The 23,119-nt window shown below is 41.4% G+C and overlaps 2 protein-coding genes and 1 long non-coding RNA gene across 6 annotated transcripts in view; 2 read left to right on the top strand and 1 right to left on the bottom strand.

The window, feature by feature from the left end:
• Positions 1–2,163, top strand: part of PLEKHH1 (pleckstrin homology, MyTH4 and FERM domain containing H1) — a 48,614-nt gene extending 46,451 nt beyond the window's left edge. For both annotated transcript variants that reach the window (XM_036071156.2, XM_036071157.2), the window contains exon 29: positions 1–2,163. In XM_036071156.2, the coding sequence (XP_035927049.1) occupies positions 1–162 (162 nt within the window). In that variant the 3' untranslated portion in view covers positions 163–2,163.
• On the bottom strand, positions 1,241–9,259 carry PIGH (phosphatidylinositol glycan anchor biosynthesis class H). Of its 2 annotated transcripts, none has more exons than XM_078053832.1 (4): positions 8,999–9,259; positions 4,726–4,935; positions 4,160–4,240; positions 1,241–2,819 (listed from the first exon to the last, which is right to left on the bottom strand). In XM_078053832.1, exons 1-4 carry the CDS (start codon positions 9,176–9,178, stop codon positions 2,727–2,729), a joined length of 564 nt encoding a protein of 187 aa, XP_077909958.1. In that variant the 5' UTR covers positions 9,179–9,259; the 3' UTR covers positions 1,241–2,726. The 2 variants fall into 2 exon arrangements, with proteins under 2 accessions (XP_077909958.1, XP_035927074.2); XM_036071181.2 differs by having other exon boundaries at positions 4,160–4,243; positions 8,999–9,257.
• Positions 9,155–23,055, top strand: LOC118522263 (uncharacterized). 2 transcript variants are annotated; one of them, XR_004910547.2, is made up of 4 exons: positions 9,155–9,522; positions 20,062–20,148; positions 22,075–22,146; positions 22,493–23,055. It is a non-coding gene; the product is annotated as an uncharacterized LOC118522263 (long non-coding RNA). The 2 variants fall into 2 exon arrangements; XR_013440742.1 differs by lacking the exon at positions 20,062–20,148.
• The last annotated feature ends 64 nt before the right edge of the window (positions 23,056–23,119 follow it).

A 23,119-nucleotide genomic window follows, 5' to 3' on the forward strand; every position in this document is an offset into this window, starting at 1 on the left:
ATTGCAGAGGCTACGTTCATCATGGCCAGCTACATGAACCATTGCTCTGCAACTGTGAAGCCCCCCACCAACCCACCTGCTGCCCACCAGCTATGGGAACTGGACGGACAACAGTTCTTTGCTTCTGTTCCCTGTGCTGCCAGAGGGCCAACGTTGCTGTGAATGTTTCTCCTACCCCCGCCCCCCGCCGAACCTGGTGCCTCTGGGATTAGAGATCTGTATCCTGGGGTATGACACTACTGTGATGGGCCTGACAGCCCTCCCCCAACCCCACCCTGTTTGTTCTATGAAATGTGTATTTCAGTGTCCATGAAGCCTTTACTCTCTAGGTGCCTTGTTTCAGGGCCCAACTTTTAAAAATCCAGACCCAGTACAGAAACCACTTTTTTTCACCAGAATACTGAGCTCTGGATGCTGCCCGATTCTAGACACAGACTGGGATGGTCCACTGTTACTGGTTACTGAGGGCATCGGTGCTGTAAATCAAGGCTTTCTGCACTGATACTCTCAGGGAGGGCTAGTATCTTTTATATTGTACATGGTCCTTATGTGGGGATTTATACTTGAAGTTTTCCCAACATCCCTGAACAAGATAGGACTAAAATTTCCAGTTCACCTGAACTGTGACAAAAGCCTGGAACTCCCTAAAACTGGACTTCCATTCCCAGATGGGAAAGGTATTGGCAGGGCTGGAGAAAAAGGAACAGACTCACCTTTTCCCTTCCCCACTGCAAATGAGTAGGCATTGGTAGTGCCCCTCTGGGGCAGCAGCTCCTGTCTTTACAGGACAAGGAAAAGGCACTATCCCTGCTGAGACTGAAGCTGTTCTCCCTCACACTGGACTGTCAGCCCAGCTGGGTACAAGCAAGGGCAGGGGGTAAGTCCAACATGACCTCTCCCTGTCTCATTTTAACGACTAGACAGGGCTCAGTGAAGGCTGTGCTTCCTACTGTAGAATGGGTGGTCATCACTTGTTTCCTTGTTCTTTGAAAGACCAAGCAAATGCACTGGTTTCTGCTGCTTTGTGAGGCCACCAAAGATGAGTCAGAAACAGAATCCAGTCTTGCTTCTCAAGACTTCTGGCGAACTTCCGCTGGGAATTAGTCCAAAGGCAGAAGGCACATAGGCTAAGAGCATCCTGGTGATACAAATATCCCCCCATCCCCAACTAAGACCTTATGTTGAGTACGGAGATGATCTTTGTCTCCACCCACCCCTAACAGAAAAAAAGACGAAAGAGTTCATTATACTCTGATTTTCCAGCATTGGAGAAACAGAGTTTTATTTCATAGCTCTAAGGCAGTCTGAGCATTTGTCAATAACGTGCTGAAAACTGTATGGGTTTAGCAGCAGCATCTAAGAACCAAGCCTTTGACTTCAACAAAGTGTGTGTGTGTTGCACACTGCAAGAACTTCAAGGCTGGAACTAGTTTATCTGAACACCTCAGCTGCTGTAGGCTTCCCCTCTCACCCTTTAAACTGACAAGCATGATAAAAAAAAAAAAAAAGAAGCACATGAGAGTGTCTGCCTCTTTTAAATGAACTTGACTTTGCAAGGCTGGAAATTTTACAGCCATCTCCCATTTCTGCTGCTGCCTTTCCCCCAGGATTTGGGAACTAGCTGAGACATTTCTACCTCGAACAAGTCAAACATCGCATGTACCACAGGCTCCGAATAACCCCTACTGGGCTGGTGTAAAAGGCAGGAATTACAGCTCTAGTTTGTAATACCCTGAGTGTCTCTGAAGCCCATGAGGATAATATTATCTACCTGGGAGTTAAAAAAAAAAATTAGGATCCCAAGGAAAAAGCAAGCAAGGATGGAGCTGTGTTCACACTGAACTTAGGGGTCAAGCTATTTCCCCCACCCTGTCTCCCTCCCAGCCCTTCAGGAATCCTCCCGTAGTTTATTAATTTTACACAGAAGAAACTGCCTTATAATCAAAGGCTTCTACAGTTTGTGTGTTTATCCTTCTTTAACATGTCTGGAAACCAAAGTCGAATTTCTCTCCAGCCTTTCGTGTCGCCCCTCTTGGCAAAAAATGTTTTTGAAACCATAGACAATGCTGAGTAACAGTAGAGTATTAATGTGCTTGACATCCATGGCTGAAATGTGCCATGTTCGTGTTGTCAATAAAAAGCAGCTGTCTGTGAACCAGGCAATTATTGTGTATGTTTTGGAAGGAGATCGGTTTATTAAGACAGTCATCATAAATTAACCCTGTACAGAACACAGGAGCTAGGTGGACAGAGACTAGTCTTTTGTAGGACATTTCTTCCTACTCACCAGAACCTGAAAGGCTTGACTTTTATACAGGGGTACTGCGTAGTTGGAAATTATGTTTCTTAAGAGATCTGATGTCAGTTTCCCATTGCCTTGCACCACAAATCTCTACAAAATGTAAACCTGAATGTGCTTAGGAATTTCACAAAGTGCTCTTTGTCAACGTTACTTTTGACATATTGCTTAAAGTCTCCCCTCAATTGATAAAGTAGGCAAAACCTTACAAGGGGATCACTAAAATAGACATAAATACTTTGCTCAACATCACACAATGAGTTAGGTTCCCAGTCACCTGCTCTATGGCTCTGAGATCCACTGCATCCATACTGGTTCCTAGGACTATGTCCACCTGATGGTTTAGAATACAGAAAATAAACCAGCCACTATGGCTTAGGAGTCATCTCCCATGGAAGACAATACTGGCCTTCTGAAATGCTGGGACTCATGGACTTGCTGATGTGGCTTTCTGGTGTGCCAGGATCTCCTGGCAGCTCCTGTACACTTCAATCAAGCAGTCCAGGCGGGGCTTGGCACTCTGAATTCCAAAGGGAAGAAATGCAGAGTCAAGATGAACGTAAGAGAGAGCTTAGCAGTGCTGCATCCATGTGCAACCTCAATCTCTCCCCACAGCAGGGGGTCTAAATGGCTCAGGTGTGAGCTCAGAGAGGCAGAAGTTCAGGCCACACAGCACCTTACTGGCTAAGAAAGCAAGAGGAATAACAAAAGACAGACCCTCTTGGAAATGTCACAAGCTGTGAAACAGTCTGCAAGGACAAGGAGGGCAATTTAATATGTAAATATTGAAAAGTATTTTGCACAATGAAATGTGATACAACCAAAATTAAAAGAAAAGTCACAGAATGGGAAAAATATATGTGGAAAGCATATTTAATAAAAGTTCGTTATCCAAAATATGTAAGTTGTTACAAATGCATAATCAATATCTAGATTCTACTTGACTAACAGAGGAGATGGATAGTTTAAAACAAAGGAAACACGGATAGGTAATTCAAGGAAACATGAAAAATCTCTTTGTCATTTAAGGAGCAATTTAGTAACTTTAAATTCCTTTACCTACATACTAAAGGAAACAAATAACTAAACCTGCTGTTTTAGCCAAGACGGTAGAAAAACAAGTACAAATTCCAAAAAGTATGGTAAAGTAGTCCAATCTCTGGAGCCAAATCTCAAACTGTAAAAATCTATGAAATTGTTCATAAACATTAATAAAATAATTTTGAATTGTAATGCAAAAGAATTTTAGCTTAGCAGCCTTAAATCCTTTGTGAGAAAAGGAAGGGCAGTAAGGCACAGTTAACTATATACATAAACACTTTATATACTTATAATCCTGTTTGTGTAAGTATTTTTTGTAAGAGTAAGACAAAAAATAACCTGGAGATGATTTCAAAAGCTAGCAGTAGAGTGGCTAAATAAACTGATACTCAACATGATAACTATTTAAAATGATAAGTATAATGGACTCTGTAGATGCATGAAAATATGTATATTAGATTTAAAAAGCAAGACATAAATTGGGTATAACAGTATGTGTAGATCAATGACATCAATGTAAAATCTTATACTGGCAGACTAATAAAGTAGATGAATGGTGATTTATAAGCAGAAATGGCTATTTTTTTCTCTAAAATTTGGATAAATTTGTAGTATTTCTGAAAGCCTGTATTTGCTTCAGAAAGAAACTTTTGAAATCACTAATTCTCACTAAAAATAGCTGTCAGGTGTCCTCAAATAATCTTGACAAGAAGAATTTACATTCCTACGGAACATAAGTAGCAGGAGAAATGCAGAGAACGGGGAAAGGCAACAGATTTTTTTTGGAGAAAAAACTTTAGACAACTGTTCTGTGCTCACCTGGAAGACAGGTACTACTTGGGATATCCCATGTGGTTCCACTGGATCCTCCAATAAAATGCAAAGGTAGTAAATCACCTTCTGCTGTAAGAAAATAAACCAAATAGAGATCTAAGTGAAACTTATTTTGTCTTCTTTTTCTTCAAGGGAAGGCTAAAAACTTTTTTATAAATGGTTATCTCTAAGTAGTAGAACACTTGATTGCTTTTGAAGTGAGGGAAAAGTATATTCTCATTCTTTAAATGAAAAACGATGAAACGTCAGCAGCAACAACACTAAGAGATGATTTTGAAGCTGGGCTAAAAAATAAAGTCAAAATGCTAACTTACGATCTATGAAAGCCTGCTAAATCTCTATAAAAACAAAGGAATGTATCTTTCCAATATAAGTTTCACTTTCATGGTTTATGGACATGCCATCCAAAAAGGAAACACTACAATACTGGAACAGAATCTTCAAGTTTAATTCTGTAACATCAAGGTATTAAGACTCAGTTTAGATCCAGGCAAAGGCCATGGGCTATCTCCTCCAGAGAAACCTGTAATACTTACTACTTAACTACTTACCATGTAAATAGCCTCATTGATGACCACATCCTTCACCTTGCCCATCTCTATGAAGGTAGTGCTTTCTTTGCCCGAGGCATAGGATGAAGTCATCTGGATGCCAAGGGAGTCAATGATTAACAGAGTCTCCTGATCAATCTTGACAAAATGGAGGTAACCAAGCAGGCCTAAGAGGGTGATGAAGATGGCAGCAGAGAGTATCATGCTGTTCTGAAGAGAGAGCCAGACACAGGCGGTAAGGTCACCAAATGGTCCTCCGCACAGATCTCTGCTATTTAACTGGTCCACTCTAGGCAGTATGGAAAAAAGCCTGTGTTCTACTGTGAGTTGAAAAGATGGAAGGAACATGCATGGAGGAAGAGGAAATCACTTTTATTTCAACTTTGTAATGCTATGAAAGCATATGATGAAATACGTCCAGACAACAAATGTGGGAGGTGTGGGAGGAGAACCTCCATCACCAAAATAGTATCTACCATCACACCACTCTCAGAGGTTTTTCTTCCAAAACTGAAACTTAAGGACTCAGACCTTTTCCTCTCATGCTCCATCAGAGATTATACAGTGCAAAATTAGACAGCATAATAATAAAATGCTTAGCACAGTGTAGCTGATAGTACTCAACAGCTACTCCTTCCTAATAGAACTTGGAATCATGACTGGTTCCCACTCCTGCCAATGATTGGTTTAGAAATGAACACATGACATAACCTGGCCAATGGGATGTGAGGGGAAGTCTGCTGAAGGGGCCTCTGGAAAATGGAAGTCCATCTTAAAAAGAGATCTAAGGAAGAAAAGGTCCCTTCCTCTTGGGGTTTGATGCCTGGAACTACTATGGAACCACGCTACTCTGACAGACCATGCAGAAAGCCAGGTCGAGGACGAGTACACCAATGGTGGAGGAGCAGTAACATGAAAAGAATCAAAAGGCCCTTAAGAGCCTCTTATGACCTCAAGAGCCCTCCTACCTCCTGACTCCTTTTGTTAAATAATAAAGATCATATCATTTGGAGCTCTTTTAGTTCTTACGGGTTGTGACTAACTGATGTGTTAAGGCTGATGGAGTAGCTGAAATGACTAACTTACATGTTAAGGGCTCAAAAGGTATTTATTCCTTTGATTCTAAGACACATTTACAATCTTTTAACATTTCTGAAGTTGAATGTGTTTTTCTATTGATGTATTTTCTTTTTATGTACCATTATTTTTTTTTTTCCCCCAAAAAGCTATTATTTAGAAGGATGGGACAGAGAAAAAAATCACTGATGACCTAGAAACAAAACAGATTCAGTAATTTATGAATGTCATTCCTTGATGGCAGGAAGTATCTATTCTTTATTACTGACAAGATGCCCTCTTTGACCTAACCCTAATCATACTCTTCTAAACCATCATCCTTGGTGTCCATCCTTGTTGGGCCTGCATTGCCCAGCAAATTGTACCAAGAATCTTGCTAAGTCAGTTTAGAGAGAACCCTTGGCATCTGATCACCTTGGCCTGCCTTTATCAAGAATCATGTCAAGTTAGCCAGAATCCCCCTTTACCCCTGATGTTTCCTTTTAGTCATTTTCCATCCACTGACACCCCCACTGTGCTCTTTGGCTATAAATTCCTACTTGTCCTTGCTGTATTCAGAATTGAGCCCAATTCTGCACTGAGGTCACTCTTTTCTCCTACTGCAATAGTTTCTGAATAAAATCTGTTTTTACTGCTTTAACTACTGACCGCCCCTGGTGTTCTTTGAAAATACTTTTCTACTTCGTTCTACCTAACACAACAGTAAGTGTTGGATCAAGAGTGTTTGGGCCTGTGATCTATTTTTGTCTGGTCCACCCTGAGCTAAGAATGGTTTTTACACTTAAAAGAGTTGTTTAAAAAAGAAAGAAAAAGAAACAGAAGACTATGAGACAGAGACCTGTAAAGCTTAAAATATGTACTATTTGGACTTTTAAAGATAAAGTTTGCTGACCTCTGTGCTAGGTAATTACTTGTTGATTAATGAATGGAGAATGGAAAAATCTATGTGCTGGGTCTCTGATGATCCAGAAATACCTACTTTGAGTTAATTAAATGCCTAGTATCTAGTACAGTGTCTGGTTCATAGTCTGAACTGAATAAGCACTATGGAAGAATAGAGAGAAATAAAATTCAGTCCTGGCCCTTACAGATGTGTAAGAGGCAAAATTAATACATATAAAGTATTTTTGGAGAATACTATGAAACTGACTGTAAGTGCCTAAGAAAGGATTAAAAGAGAAAGAGCAAGAAAGAGACATCAAAGCACACAGGATATCCCATGAAGACCTCTAAGGAAGAAGGATTTCACTGGAACAGAAGAGGTGGTGGTTACTGACAGATATACTTAGTTGAGAAAAGGAAGGGGGAAAAGCATTCCAGATTGGAATAAATAAGGCAATAACCTGCAATTTTAATAGAACTGTGAATTCAAAAACCAGAAGGAAAGAAGGGATAAAGAACAGTAAAAGTGAGGGGATTTCATTCATATCAGCTTTTTAATAAGGTAATCCCTGCCCAAAACTTCATTACCACCTGCATTTTTTTTTTTTTTTTTTAAAGATTCTATTTATTTGACAGAGACACAGTGAGAGAGGGGACACAAGCAGGGGCAGAGGGAGAGGGAGAAGCAGGCTTCCTGCTGAGCAGGGAGCCCAATGCGGGGCTCGATCCCAGGACCCTGGGATCATGACTTGAGCCCAAGGCAGACGCTTAATGACTGAGCCACCCAGGCACCCTCACCTGCATTCTTTATACTTCAATTTTTTGTCTGAAATTCTAACAATTCAATATTCATTGGGGCTGAAATTAAGCCACATGTTTTTATGAATTCCTTCATTTCTTCTCATTCCTGAGAGTCATTACTCTGACAAAATAGTTTTGAACACAAAGATAGAAACTTTGGTGCACAGAGCCCTCAAGAAGTGTTGCAGTGGAGTTTAAGGAAGATAAGGTTACTGAGTCGTGGACGCTTGATGGAGGTAAGTGGGACATACCAGGACGAGAGACAGTACAAAAAGGAGCTGGCATAAAAACAAACTTCTATTTAAAATTTTTGCCTAAGCAAACTCTCCCCTAAGAGGAGACAGTATAGTGGAAAAGAAAGGGTTTCATAGTCAGACAGCCCTGGGTTTGAAGCCCAAGTATGCCGTTTACTAGCTTTGTGACTTTGGGTAAGTTATTACTCTTTCTAAGCCTTAGTTTTCTTCTAAGGTTGAAGTAAGGCAGTCGGGGCATTTAATTAGGATCTGTTCCCTCCCCCTCACATGGCCAGAACGCAGGCTAGTATTAAACTCAACTACATTATAAATTAAATCTTCTTAGGGGGAAGGAGGAGGACTGTCCTGTCAACTTAACCATTTCAACTGACTTTTGAACAAACTTTTAGACAGTTTGGTACAAATTAGGGCAGTCTTAATTCTGCATATATCTACACCAAATTTCCATGCTTTGATGGTAAATGAATGAATGCATTAAATGAAAACAAGATCCAAATTATAGAAATAAATAGCCCTAGCTCTGGTCGAATCACTCCTGGAATAATAATACTCAATTTAGGGCACTACGTATGAAACTAAACTCATCCTGAAAAGGACAATTAGGATGACTCCTTTTGAGGGCTGTCACAAAGCTACCGCACGGGACCCTCGTGATACTGTGACGCTGGCATGGCAGAGAGCAATTCCATTTTAGACGTGCGGAAACCGAGGCTCAGAAAATAGGAATGAGCCTGGAAAGTGAGCACAGAAACAACTTATCTCCAAAACTTCACAGTTCTTTAGAAAGTACTTGAAGTTGGGGAAAGGGGGGTTGGGGGGGGCCGACTGCCTTGAAAAACATTAGGAAGAACTATCAGGCTCACGCTGTGGAGGCAAAGGCAGTTTCTGTAAGACTACATAAAGTACTGTTCGCAGTGACTCCTCTGAGGAGTGGAAGTGATGGATGAGGACGATCCACTTAATAGTTCTGAGCTCTTGGAACTGAATTACTGTGAGCGTGTACTACGTGGAGCACAGGCAAGTTAAAGCCTTAGGCTGTTGTTACAGGGCTAAAAGTACGCCGGGTGGAACCGCAGAGCACCACCCATGAGGGATAAAGTACAGGTGTAAAAACTTCACAGCTGTCCAGCGGCGGAACCAGCTAGTTCCCGCCCTCCGACTCAACAACAGGAGGTCCGGGCTCGACCCTCTGACTCCAAAGACCCTTCCAAACCCCAGCCCCCGATTCGGACCGCGGGAAGGGGCCGACTGGCCATTACCTCGCAGAGGGTGAAGAGTCCGTAGGCCGCTAGCCACACGGCGCAGGTGACAGCGGTGAGCGAGCGCAACGAAAGCCGAGGGCAGCTGAGGCAGAACTCCCGGCAGGACGGGGAGTAGTAGCGGCGCTGCAGGGCCAGGCGGCCACCGCAAATATCCGAGAAGCTCCGCTCGTCCTCCATGGCCGAGTCGCCTCCTCCCCGCCGGACCGGGCCGCTCTAGTCCGCCCGCCAGCGTCCTCTCGCCGGCTCTGGACCCACTTCCGGGGAGCGGCGTCGGCCCCACCTCGCTCCGCCCCGCCCCACGCTCCGCGCAGCCGCAGTTCCGCGTCGAGAGTTGCGGCTCGGGTCTCCGGGCTTGTTTTCCGCTCCCTGGCTTGGCCGGGCTTCTGCGATTGTCCGACTACTCCAGAGCCTCGCAGGGGGCTAACTCAGCCGGCCGATTAAAACCGCTGTTAACGCGCTTTCGCTCGGCAAACCGTTTTCTATTTCTAAGCCAGAGTACGCCCCGAGGAGACAGTCCACAGGTATACGCTCATTCCATTCATTCATTCATTCATTCATTCATTCCTGGGCCAGGTAGTTTTAGGTGCTGAGGATACAGCGCTGACCAATATTGAAGGTCTCTGCCTTCAAGTAGCGTCGTTCTTAGTAAGAGAAACAATATGGAAATAACTTCAGGGAGTGCTGCTGGCAATAATATGACGGGCAGGGCTGGCTTGGGGACTTGCAATAGGGCAGTCAGGAAAGTGTCTGTGAGGACACTGGAGCTGCACGGATGAGGAGCCAGACTGGTCTGGGAGAGCTCTGGAGGAGGCATTTGCCAGGTTGGAGGACCAGGAAAGGCAAAGCCCCCGAGGCTGGAACAAGGTTGACTTACTGGAGGAGTCAAGAGGCTGACAAAAAAACTGCATCTGGAAGTTGGGGAGGTAGGTGCGGGGCTCAGATCCTAGAGGGTCTTGTAGGGCCTGGTAAGAAGTTTGGATTTCACTGGCTGGGAGTTCTCTCTTCCCAACCGCTGCGTGGAGCACTGAGTAGACAGATGAGTCCTGGCTAGGAGGTTAGTAAGAGAGGAAGATGCACAGGGTGTGGATAATAAAATTACTAAACTCATGAGTAGTAGCCTGTGGGTTTTTCCTCTTCTTCTTCTTCTTTTTTTTTTTTAACTTTGGATGTGGCCTAAGAGTGGATTGTGGCCTGTTAGAGTTATGGTGCTTCAGCCCTGAGGCAGCATCATGTATTAAATTGATCCCTCTGTCTATAAAGATAAATGGCATAACAGTCTCAGCAGCTTTAAGTTTCTGATGAAAGTCAGGTTCCATTTTTCCATCTTCATCTAGGATTTTGTTTCCTTTTTTTCCGCTAAAGGATAGTCTTCAAGTATTGCTGTTTTTTCCAATTTTATTTCTTTACCCTGAATCTTACCAAGCAATCTTCCATCTTCATCCAGGATTTTGTTTCCTTTTTTTCCCCTAAAGGATAGTCTTCAAGTATTGCTGTTTTTCCAATTTTATTTCTATACTCTGAATCTTACCAAGCAATAAATAACACATGATGTCTTTTAAAATTACAAAAGTGATGTTTGCTTATTGTGGAAAATTTGAAAAATACAGAAAAGAAGAAAAATTTAAGCCACCCATATTTCCACCACTCAGAGAAACACTGTCTATGTTTTGGGGGAACCTCCAGTCCTAGAGTTCTTAACCTGAACTCCATGGGTAAAATCAGAAGTTTATCTTTAGTTTCATGAACTTCTAACTGAAATTTAACCTTTTTTTTTTTTTTTTTTTTGGTTATGAATGCAGGCAGCAAACCAATTAGTATTAGCAATACTTGTCACTCTGATAGAAACCACAAATATTTTCATTTCACAATAACAGTTATCTCGAAATGTCATTTCCATTCATCACTACTTCAAAATTGCAGTAATTATTAGACCTCCCCTTCTATATCTTATTAATCTGTCATAGAGACACATACAACACATATTAAAAATATTTTGATAACTGTATTTTAATTCAGTTGTTTTTTAAATCCTATGTATTATATTCATTTTAAAAAACATAGTGATAAAGTTTACCAGACTTACAGAGGGTCTGTGGCACAAAAAAAGATTAAGAATCTGTGCGGGTTCAGAAGGTTCATAACTGTAGATCATTGAAAGAAAAAAGGTACCTAATGTACTTAATTTTGAATATTAAATGATTAGGGATAAATAGTGTGGTAATGTAATTCCAAAATCCTTATAACTCCTTTGTTCTGTCAGATCACAATGTCATCTTAACTCTGTTCTGCATTTGAGACCTCAGTAGAAATTGAAACCTGTGTATTTGCCATTTAGCTAGATGCCATCTGGGACGTAAAGTGATAAGTTCTCATGACCATGACCGAATAAAAAGAGCAAGGAGGGAGGGGCAACCTGGCTGGCTCAGTCGGAAGAGTATGTGACTCTTGATCTTGGAGTTGTGAGTTCAAGCCCCATATTGGGTGCAGAGATTACTAAAAGAAAATAAATAAGCTTTAAAATAAGAGCAAGGAGTGTTGATTAGCTCTAAATGTTGGATTTCAGGGGCCCCTGGGTGGCTCAGTTAGTTAAGCGACTGCCTTCGGCTCAGGTCATGATCCCACGGTCCAGGGATTGAGCCCTGCATCAGGCTCCCTGCTCGGCGGGAAGCCTGCTTCTCCCTCTCCCACTCTCCCTGCTTGTGTTCCCTCTCTCTCTGTCTCTCTGTCCATTAAATAAATAAATAAATAAATAAATAAATAAATAAATAAATGTTGGATTTCAAAGTATTAATAAGCCTCAGCAAAGAAGGGCAGCTGATGAAAAGACTTACCAATTAGCAAGTTTCTCCAAGAAAGTTTACTATCTTTTTGCAGGGTCATAATACCCTAATGAATTCCATTGTGGAGAAGCAAAGAAAGGAAGCTTGAGAAACATGTGTACTCTGTATTTGTCAAGATACCCTGTTATTTTTAAAAACAAAACAAAACAAAAACACAATTTCAGAGGCTGAACACAAGTGTTTATTTATTATCTCTCTGTTCCACGTGGATGCTTGTGGTCAGATGACTTAGAATTTCTGCCAAGAGGTAATTTGGAGACCCAGGCTTCTTCCAGATAGTGGCTTCATGATCCCTTGGGACCTCATCATGCTTCTCTCCATTTGATCCTCTGTATCTGGCCTACAGATGAGGGGCAAGAATGGAGGATCATGCATGGGAGGGTTTTATGGCCAAGCCTTTCACCCTCATTCCACTGGCCAGAATTTATTGACTTGTCTATACCAAACTTCAAAGGAGGCTGGGAAACATGGTTTATCGGTATGCCTAGAGGGGAGAGAGAAGTGATTTGGTAAGAACAACTACTAGCCAGTCTTTGCTACACTTTCCAAAGAGTACTGGCTACAAGAAACAGAAAATATATTTGAGTGAATTGAGCATTATGGTCACAGTACACAGAACTAATCTGACTTTTAGTAAAATGGGTACTTATTTCTACTAGTGAAGTTATTCTTGGAATCTGAGTATCTATGAACATGAATAGTAAGTAAAAAAAATCTGATCGAGGTGCCTGGGTGGCTCAGTCGGTTAAGCAGCCAACTCTTGATTTTGACTCTGGTCATGAACTCGGGGTCCTGGGATTGAGCCCTGTGTTGGGCTCCACGCTAAGTGGGGAGTCTGCTTGAGATTCTCTCTCCCTCTCCCTCTGCCCTTCCCACTTGTGCTCTCTCTAAAATAAATAAATCTTTTTAAAAAATAAAATAAATAAATTTTTTTTTTAAGATTTTAATTCATGTACTAGAGAGAGAGAGACAGCGAGAGAAGGAACACAAGCAGGGGGAGTGAGAGAGGGAGAAGCAGGCTTCCCGCGGAGCAGGGAGCCCGATGTGGGGCTCGATCCCAGGACCCTGGGATCATGACCCGAGCTGAAGGCAGACGCTCAACGACTGAGCCACCCAGGCGCCCCTAAAATAAATAAATCTTTAAAAAAAAAAAAAGAAAAAATCTGATCAAACAATTCAGTTAACTTTTTATTTTTATGGCCCATGCTGGGTTCTTAAAACCCTTCTATAGAACCTTCTTTTTTAGTATTTGCTTGCACTTAAGGATTGAGTAGTTGTTCTAAGAATACTGTCTCATACTGTAGTTTTTATTATATTTATTATTTTATGATAAAGCATTAATGATTGCTGCTATTATGTCAACTGAGAGTAGGTCTCCTTCTACTTACCAATTGGTGAGAAAAAACAAAGGCCCATATAAGTAAAAAAATTCCAAATAAATAAGGTTAATAAAAGGATAAGTATTGTCCATCATATCTCAGTTTTATAAAAAGCCAATGAAAAGAACTTATAAAACTTGTTGCAGTTTAGTAAAGTTGATTGAGAAAATAATTTCCTTTGCATTAAAAAAAAAGATAAGTGTAACACATTTCATCTTTCTAGTTGGGGTATATCACCCTCCTGGTGTGTGGATGTGTTCACCAACCTGGAAGCTCTGCTTTGGGGATTTTCATGGAGGTTTCATCATGTAGGCACAATGAATCATTAACCCCCTTTCCAGCACCTCTCCCCTCTCTGGAAAGTGGGGGATGGGGTTGAAAATCCCAAGCTTCTAATCATGTCTTGGTCTTTCTGGTGAGCAGCCCCCACCCAGGAACCCACCAAGAATCACCTCATTAGAACAAAAGACCCTGCTGTCATCCAGGAAATTCCAAGGGATTTAGGAACTCTGTGTCGAGAACCAGGGTCAAAGACCAAACACTAGAACAAAAGATGCTCTAGTGTTCTTAGGAAATTAAAAGGGTTTGAGAAGCCCTGTGCCAGGAACTGGGGGCAGAGACCAATGTACCTATTTTCTATGATCTCACAAAAACTTATCACAGTCTACTGATTTCAGTGATTTACTGGTTCGAGTGAAGTGTAGAAACCTTACCTCTGTTTACCCTCCCCCATTTATAATTGCCTAATATTTCCTCAGATTCATCGAGAACCCCATCAGACAGTGACCTAATTTTCATTTCAACCATCAAACATAATTTAGGAAACTCAAGAGGAGAAAGAAAGTCTATTATGTTTATTCATATTTTCGCTCTTTTCATTGTTTTTTCTTTCTTCTTAATGTTCCAAGATTCCTTCTTTTGTCATTGGCTTTCTGCTCAGAGAACTTCCTTTACCCATTCTTTCAAGATAGGTCTGCTGGTGACAAATTCTCTTAGTTTTCTCTCATCTGAGATTGTCTTGAGTTCCCCTTCATTTGTGGAGGATATTTTCCCTGGATATAGAATTCTTGGTTGACAGTTTTCTTTCTTTCTTTTTTTTTTTTTAAGATTTTATTTATTTATTTGAGAGAGAGAGAGAGAGAGAAACATCATGAGAGGGGAGAGTGTCAGAGGGAGAAGCAGGCTCCCCGCTGAGCCGGGAGCCCGATGTGGGACTCGATCCCAGGATTTTGGGATCATGACCTGAGCCGAAGGCAGTTCCTTAACCAACTGAGTCACCCAGGCACCCGGTTGACAGTTTTCTTTCAGCACTTGGAAAATATTGTGCCACTTTCTTCTGGTCTCCATGGTTTCTGATGGTAAATCTCTGTCATTTGAATTATTCTTCTCCTATAAGTAAGGTGTTGTTTCTCCATCAATGCTTTCAAGATTTTTTCTTTGTTTTTATCTTTCAGAAGTTTGACTATGATATATCTTCGCATGAATTTCTTTGGGTTTATCCTATTTGCATTTGCTAGCTTCTTGAATCTGTAAGTTTTATGTCTTGCCAAATTTGGGAAATTTTCAGCCATTATTTCTTCAGGTATTTTATTCAGCTTCACCCTCTCCTTGTGAGACTCAGATGATATGATTGTTAGATTTTTTGTTGTTGTTGTTATAGTCTCAGAGTCCCTAAAGTTCAGTTCTTCTTTTTTTTTCCTTTCAGTCTGTTTTCTCTCTGTTAGTCAGACTGGGTAATTTCTGTTGTTCTGTCTTCTAGTTCACTGATTATTTCCTGTGTCTTCACCATTCTGTTGTTAAGTCCATACCTTGAGTTTTTTATTTTAGTTATATTTTTCAGTTCTAGAATTTCCATTTGGTTCTTCTTGATATATTTTATTCCTTACTAAGACTTTCAACTTCATCATTTGAAATGTGTTTGTATTTACTTGTTGAAACATTTTTATGATGACTGCTTTAAAACCCTTATCAGAAAATACTAACATCTATGTCATCTCAGTATTGGCATCTGTTGATTGTCTTGTCATTCAAGTTGAGATTTTTCTAGTTCGTGGTATGATGAGTGATTTTCAGTTGAAACCTGGGCATTTTGAATATTATGAGATTTTGGATCTTATTTAATCTTCTAACAGGCTTCCACTGACACTGCTCCAGTGGAGGAAAAGGGACACTAACACATTATTGCTAGGTAGAGGTGGAAGTCCAAGTCCTCCACTTGGCCTCCATTGACACCTGGTGGGGAGGTGTTCCTTGTAATTTCTGGATGGGTGTGGAAGTCCAAGTGCCCCTTCATGTACTCCACTGACACCATGGGGTGGCACTGGGGGAAGCTGTTACTACTCAAAAGGGATAAAACCCCCACTCTGCACTCAGCCTTCTCTGATACCACCCCAGTGGCAGGGGTGGAGCTCCTCTTTACAGCCTGGTGAGGTATAAGTCTAGGTTCCCCAGCTGGCAGGAGTGGGAAGGGGGCACTTTTTTTTTGGTAATGCTTGGCTGCTGTAGAGTAGGTAATGTCTAAAAGTTTTCTGTCTTGCTAGTTTGTGCCTTACTTTGTTCTTTGTCTAGAGAAGGCAGGTTTCTATAGAGCATTTCCTGGTTGCCATTTACTCCAGCGCCCAGTCTGGAATATATGAGGCAAAAAGAAAACCCAGGGAACACACTGCTGTGTCATAGTGAGACTCTCTAGTCAGTCTGCCTCCTCTCCACCTTTCAGAGTCTTTTGTTTGTTTCATATAAAATGTCCAAGGATATTATTAATTAATTAATTAATTTAAATATTTTTATTTATTTGACAGAGCACAAGCAGGGCAAACAGGAGAAGGAGAAGCAGGTGCCCCACTGAGCAGGGAGCCTGATGTGGGGCTTGATCCCAAGACCCTGGGATCATGACCCGAGCCGAAGGCAGCTGCTTAACCAACTGAGCCATCCAGGCACTGTGGATTTTTTTTTTTTTAAAGATTTTATTCATTTATTTGAGAGAGAGAGGGAATTGAGAAAGAGAGCATGAGCAGGGGGAGGGGCAGAGGAGAGGCCGACTCCCCGCCAAGCAGGGAGCCCAATGCAGGGCTGAATCCCAGGACCCTGAGATCATGACCTGAGCTGAAGGCAGATGCTTAACAGACTGAGCCACCCAAGCACCCCAAAAATGTCCAAGGATTTTAGCTGTTCTCAGTGGGAAAGATAGGGAAGGATATGCCTACCCCATCTTTTAGAAGTGGAATTTTCCTTATCTGTCCATTTAAAACAATTTTTTATTTAGGTGCTATCATCCGTGCAGTAAAATGCACTCTATGCCTTATGTTTTCATACTCTTAATGGTGTCTTTTGGTGAAGAGAGGTTTTAATTTTAATGTAGTCTGATTTATCAATCTTTTCTTTTATGGTTAATGTTGTTTTAGATCTTATTCAAGACAGTTTGCCTGCCTCAAGTTATGAAAATATTCTATTCCTTTTTTTTCCTAAAAGCTTTATTGTTTTACCTTTCATATTTAGGCTTATGATCCATTTGGAATTAATTTTTGATAGGCGGTAAGGGTCAAAGTTCTTTTTTTCCCCCAATAGCTTTTTTTTTTTTTTAAAGATTTTTTTAAAATTTATTTATTTGAGAGAGAGAGCAGAGTGAGCAAGAGAAAACATGAGTTGGGGGGAGGGGCAAAGGGAGAGGGAGAAGCAGTCTCCCTGCTGAGCAGGGAGCCCCATGCAGGACTTGATCCCAGGACGCTGGGATCATGACCTGAGCTGAAGGCAGGCACTTAACGGACTGAGCCACCCAAGTGCCTTTACCCCAATAGCTTTGTTGAAAAGACCATCTTTCCCCACTGACTGCAATGGTGGCTTTGTTGTAAATCAAGTGACTACTTTTGTGTCAGTCAGTCTCTTTCCAGACTCTATTTTGGTCTCTTTTTCTATTTTGTCTTCCCTGTGTCAACATCAATCTGTCTCAATTTCTATAGCTTTATAGTAGGTTTTGATTTCTCATGATGTTGTCTTTTAACTTCAATCTTTTTCTTCAAGATTGTGATGGCTGTTCTAGGTTCTTTGTATTTTCACCAAAAATTCTGCTTGGGTTGCATTGAATCTATCAGTCGATTTAGGGAGAATTGATATCTTAACTATGCTGAGTCTTCCAGTCCATGGACCTGGTATATTTCTCCACTTATTTAGTTCTTATCTAATTTCTCTCAGCAATATTTTGTAGTTGTCTTGCACATCTTCCATTAGACTTATTTCTAGGTGTTTAGTAGTTTTTGATACTCTTATAAATAATATATATTTTTAAAATCTTATTACTTGTCCATTTTTAATAAGATATGTTTATTATTTTCCCATCAAATTGAAATTATATAAAAGAAAATACATCCATAATCCTGCCACCTAAACCAATAAATCTTCATTTCCCAAGCATTTAAGTCCTCTTATTTTAATGTTTTCATTGTTGAAAAGATGACATAATATAGAAATTTTTTGAATGAGAGAAAAATATTATACACAATCCTAAAAACCTTTCAGTGTTACATGTTTCTCTCTCATTCCATCTCTTAGTTTTTGCACTTTTAAAAATTATTGTAGTCATAGTGTACACACCATTTTGCAGTGTTAAAATATATAATCATTCAATAAAAATTTATTGAACACCTCTCATGTTAGCCACTGTATTAAATGACAGTAAGGGACTATTCCTGCTCTCAAAGAAGCTGCTCTCGAGGAGAAGGAGACAGTCCTTTAAATAGACAATTATAATTCAGAGGATTAAGTGAACCATGCGAGGGGTATTTAAAACCCTCGCTCTGTCTCGGGTTTGGGATTCTGCTTTTGGCCACTTACTGTGTGAGCTCTGGCAAATTTGTTAGCCTTTGCAAGCATTGGTTACCATATCTGAAATGGAGATGATAATAGTGCCTATCTCATGTCTTGTGATGGGGATTAAATAACAACTGTGAAGTAGTGAGCAGGTAGCTATCTAGCATATAGTAATCATTCAGCAACCTTAGCAAATTTTATGATTATGTTTAATTCAACTTTGGAGGTCTGGAAAGGCTTCTTCAGAGAAGGGCCTTTGACACCAAAACCTGAAGGATGAGAAGAAATTAAGTGAAGGGAAGGAGGTAGGGAGTGGGGAGGAAGTGAAACTGTGCCCCATAGGGTTAATTAGGTTAAAACTGTCACCAGCAAGACCCCTGTGGACACCCTTCTTCCTCATGGGAATGTTAACCTTATCTTTTTGAGGCAAACAACAGGAAAAGCTCCACAGGCCTAGAGCAGTTTGAGGTTGACCATTGACTCACACCAGAGCAGAGGGACCATGGAGTGTCTGACGGTTACTTCTACCTCATTATACCATTAAAATCTCGGCCCGAGGAGGAATACAAGCTTCATTAACATAACACGGGATACCTGTGTAGGCATGTCTTCTAAATACGCCTGGCAACCTTATGCCCATCTTTACATGCAATGACAAAGCTCCCCTTTCCGAGTATTCATCCTAATATTCAAAGAAACCCACTCACCCCCAAAGGCTAACTTTGGAAGTTAATCTCCATGATTTCCTTATTTGCTGCAGATAAACTTTCCTTTGTGTGACAACTCCACCTGGTGTAGTCTCTATCTATAACTCACCAAGGAGGGAACTCAATGTTAGTTTGGTTACAAAACATCCCAAATAGAACATTCAGGTACAGAGGGCTCAAGACTTGTTTTCAGTTTGGGGTGCCTGGGTGGCTCAGTCGTTAAGCGTCTGCCTTCAGCTCAGGTCATGATCCCAGGATCCTGGGATCGAGTCCCACATGGGGCTCCCTGCTCGGCAGAAGCCTGCTTCTCCCTCCCCCACTCCCCCTGCTTGTGTTCCCTCTCTCACTGTGTCTCTCTCTGTCAAATAAATAAATAAAATCTAAAAAAAAAAAAAAAAAGACTTGTTTTCAGTTTGGAACCTGAACAAAGGAAAAAGCATTCAGGTGTCCTTAGCAACCTGGGCCTCCATTGGTGCCAAAACAGATTTCACACCTAAGTTTCATTTATACGTTGCTGGCAGCCATATTGCTGCTTTCACATCCCTATCACTGATCAAGGCTTGTAATGAAAACTCCTGTCTTTGTGGTGGTGTTGGGGGCGGTGAGGAGTATGTAAGGGGCTCAGGTGGCTGCCTCTAGACCAGGCTGTGGGTTGGGCAGGCAATGAAACCAGTCACTTATAGTTATCCCCCTCCTTTATTCCCCTCTATCCAGCCTTTCTACTGAATCCAGGAGTCCCCACTGCATGGTAAACAGACTCTTTATTTTACCCTCTATAGTACTCATCCTCTGCTTCCTTACCTTAACTGTATCCTAGGGTCATTATGTTAATTCTCCCAGACTTGGGATAGAAGAGCAAAGCAAAAAAGAAGGGACCAAATATTCCCAACAACATAATACAGGTTCAGAACAATTTAACCCTCTGCCTTTGTGTAAAAAAATTCTTCCTCTAAAGTTCATGCTCTTCAATGCTGCCTCTGTTCCCTGCCTATCAATCTGATTCAATTGACTATACGCCCTTTCCTCTGCACATTGGGGCACACTGGGCCTACACAGGCATTCTTGTTCTTCTTCTGATCCACAAGCATGTTTTAACTTTATGGTTTTGGATCTTGCTGTTTCTGTAAACCTAGAAGGCTCTATTCCCAGAACTTTTTATGACCAGCTCCTTCTCATCATTCAGGTGTCTGGCTCAAACGTTAGTTTGGAGAGGTCTTCCTTGATACCCCTATCTAAAACAGCACCTCGTGTCCCATTTCCCTCCTTTATTTTCTCCATAGTATTTACTACTATCTGAAATTATTTAACTACTTGACTCTTTTCCCCACTAGAATGTAAGCACTGGGAGTGATGAGCTATTATGTCTTCATCTCTATGAACAGCACATAGAACAATGCTTTGCACACACTAAGTGCTCAGTAAGTATTGGCAATAAATGAGTGAACAAATAAATTTTTTTAAATGAAAGAGACTCTAAATTTTAGAGTCTAAAGGTGTGGTTGGTGAGTTCAGCTCTTTAGTATGTAAAAGTAGAAATTCAGAAAGAAATCTTTGGGGACTTCCATTCCATATCAGAGCCATAGACCAAGGCTTATGAGTAAGGATTTCATAAAAAATCTGGAAGGTCAATTATTTGCCAAGCTCCTGCTATGTACCAAGCACTGTATTCAGGAAGGGATAAAACGATGAGCAGAAAGATTTATGGTCCCAGCCCTTGAGAATTTCCAGTTTAGTCTTTTCTGAGTTCCCTTGGATTTTCAGTAAACAGTGGTCTGCTGGAGACATACTGGAGGTATGCTTGCCGCCTGCAAAACCTTATCGTTACATTTTCAAGACTCTTTCAAACCAGTTCTTAAAAATCATTATTAAAAATAAAATTATATAAACTTACAAGTAAATTGTATTAAAAACAAAGATAATATACATTCAGAACTTGTCATTGCCTAATTATAACTACAGTGGTATTATCTGTGCTCTTGAAGTTATTTATGTTGATCGTATCTGTATGGTAGAAATACTATATGATGAGCACTTTTTCCCAACTCCACGATCAGTGACATCACAATGGTAGCTTGGGAGTATATACACCATGGAAATTGGCAAACATCATGATCACGTCTTACCTACTCACCCAGCTCCCCCGCCCCACTCCCCACATACACAGTGCCAGCAACCTATCAAGGATAGTGTGTTGGCAGCTACTGAATTAGAGAGGTAGAATACCTAGGTCCTCCAATAAAGGAAGAAGAAAAGCAGAACAACTTGTTTTGGATCTGAGGAAGAGTCGTAGACTTATGCAATAAGAGAGTACAAGTTGTAAAGTAAATTTCTTTTTTTTTTTAAAGATTTTATTTATTTATTTGAGAGAGAGAGAATGAGAGAGAGCACATGAGAGGGGATAGGGTCAGAGGGCAAAGCAGACTCCCTGCCGAGCAGGGAGCCCGATGCGGGACTCGATCCAGGGACTCCAGGATCATGACCTGAGCCGAAGGCAGTCGCTTAACCAACTGAGCCACCCAGGCGCCCTGTAAAGTAAATTTCTAAAACAACTTATTCTACTATGACTTTTAATAACTTTAGAATAGTATCTTTAATAACTTATTTTGAAAACAAATGCCTATTTTGAAAACAAAAGCAGACCACTTATTTTTCAGGGTTTAAAAATGAATTATAAAATATTTCAGACATATGGAAGCAATAATAATTAGAATTTTAAAGGATAATAGTAATATAACAATCTACTGCTCCCTCCCCCCCGACCATAATAATGTGGAACTAGTAATTCACCTCTGACTAAACTATAGGTAACAGAAAACCCCTGAAATGACATGCAGGATTAATGTAGTACTTTAGAAAGGTCAATCTGGTGACCCACAGTAGCTGCTCAAGAAACAGAGGTTTTGCGGTAGTCTAGGAGAGCCTGAATCAATTTAAGAAAATACAGTCAAGGACAAAAAAATTGGATGTGGTGATGGACAAGAAAAAGGTACCAAGATAATTCCAAGAATCTGAACAAGTGTGTATCAGTATCAGTGACTGAATCCCTGACCACACCCCTACTGCTCCCTACAGCTCCCGGACCTGGAGAGATTGTTAAAATTTAGGTTGCTGGTGCTCCACCCCAAGAGTTACTGAGTCAGTAAATTTGAGGGTAGAGCCTAATAATTTCCATTTGACAAGTATGCAAAGGCTGGTGCTGCTGGCGAGAGGACCACACTTTTAGAACTATTGCCTTACAGTAACTGCTTATTTGCTAAAGCTTCAGACATGTCTTTGTTAGACCAGCAGGGGGAGACAGGTGTAAAATTTATCCTCTAAAAATAAACTGCCTTATAATACTAAAGCTCCTTGGAGTTATGATGTTGCCCTGAAGACTTCTGAGCTATTTTGGAGAGCAGCATGTAAGTTGGCATCAGGTGAGATAATTTTCTGTTGTTTACGTAAAAATGTATTTTGGTAGGACTAATGTCCAAATTCCTGCAAGCCCACCCTGGATAAGAACTTGGAATCTGGAGTCACACAACTCTGTCTCTTACAAGCCATATGACTTTGGGAAAGTTATCTTCTCTGATCTTCTTTCCTCCTCTTTACAATAGTCCCCGATTTATGGAATTCTTAGAGGACTAAACGTTCGTGGAACTGTAGTTGGCTATTATTATTAAAACTCTAGTTACTTTCAGCTCTTTAGCCTCCCCAAATTTTAGGAATAGTCCAGATATGTTGTTAAGTTTGGTTTTTATAACCAGTGGTCCCGTTATTCAGGTGAAGAATTGGAAACACCTGGAAGGTGATTGTTTTGAAAAATCCTAACCTCCCCATCCAAAATACCTAGGATAGGTGAGTTTTTATTAACATGCCCGGCCCAGAGAGCTCTATCTATATTGGATCTCCTAGACTTCAAAGCCCGAAGATGGGTAAGTGTGTTTTTTGGACCCTGAGTTGAGATGGAACAGAGCAGATGGATGCTGGTTTCATCTTGGGCAGAGCACTCAGGTGGGGTCAGACCAGCCCAGAGCCCAGCCCGGGCAGCCAGCCCTTTCCTAGAGTTGACATCTGCCGGGCATGCATATGTGTGAAGAGAGTTGCGATCTGAGAGGTTGCGAGTTGGTTCCCGTGTTCCGCCGAATTCGCTAACTTCGCAGGTACCGGTCGCTTCCCGAGACGGGACACACCTGTCCGTGACCGCGCTCTTATTGGTCCGACACTGACACTAGCCTTGTGGCGTCAGCTGCAGGGGCTCCTCCCCGAGGGAGAGCCCGGGCTAGGGCGGGGTGACGTCAGCGAAGGCGTGTCCCGGCCAGGAGCAGTGGGCGGGGTCTGCTGGAAGGTGTGTCGGGGGCTGGTTGGGGGCGGGACCGGATGGCAGTGACGTCACAGGGCGGGGCGGTG

This window comes from Halichoerus grypus, chromosome 8, assembly GCF_964656455.1.
Source record: "Halichoerus grypus chromosome 8, mHalGry1.hap1.1, whole genome shotgun sequence".
NCBI classification, from domain to species: domain Eukaryota; kingdom Metazoa; phylum Chordata; class Mammalia; order Carnivora; family Phocidae; genus Halichoerus; species Halichoerus grypus.

Excerpts from the sequence above, each read along its gene's own strand:
- PIGH (XM_036071181.2), bottom strand. The coding sequence starts at position 9,178 with ATGGAGGACGAGCGGAGCTTCTCGGATATTTGCGGTGGCCGCCTGGCC. Across the intron at positions 4,936-8,998 it reads GACTCTTCACCCTCTGCGAG|AACAGCATGATACTCTCTGC; the intron begins GTAATGGCCAGT and ends CTCTCTCTTCAG. Across the intron at positions 4,244-4,725 it reads TCAATGAGGCTATTTACATG|CAGAAGGTGATTTACTACCT; the intron begins GTAAGTAGTTAA and ends ATTTTCTTACAG.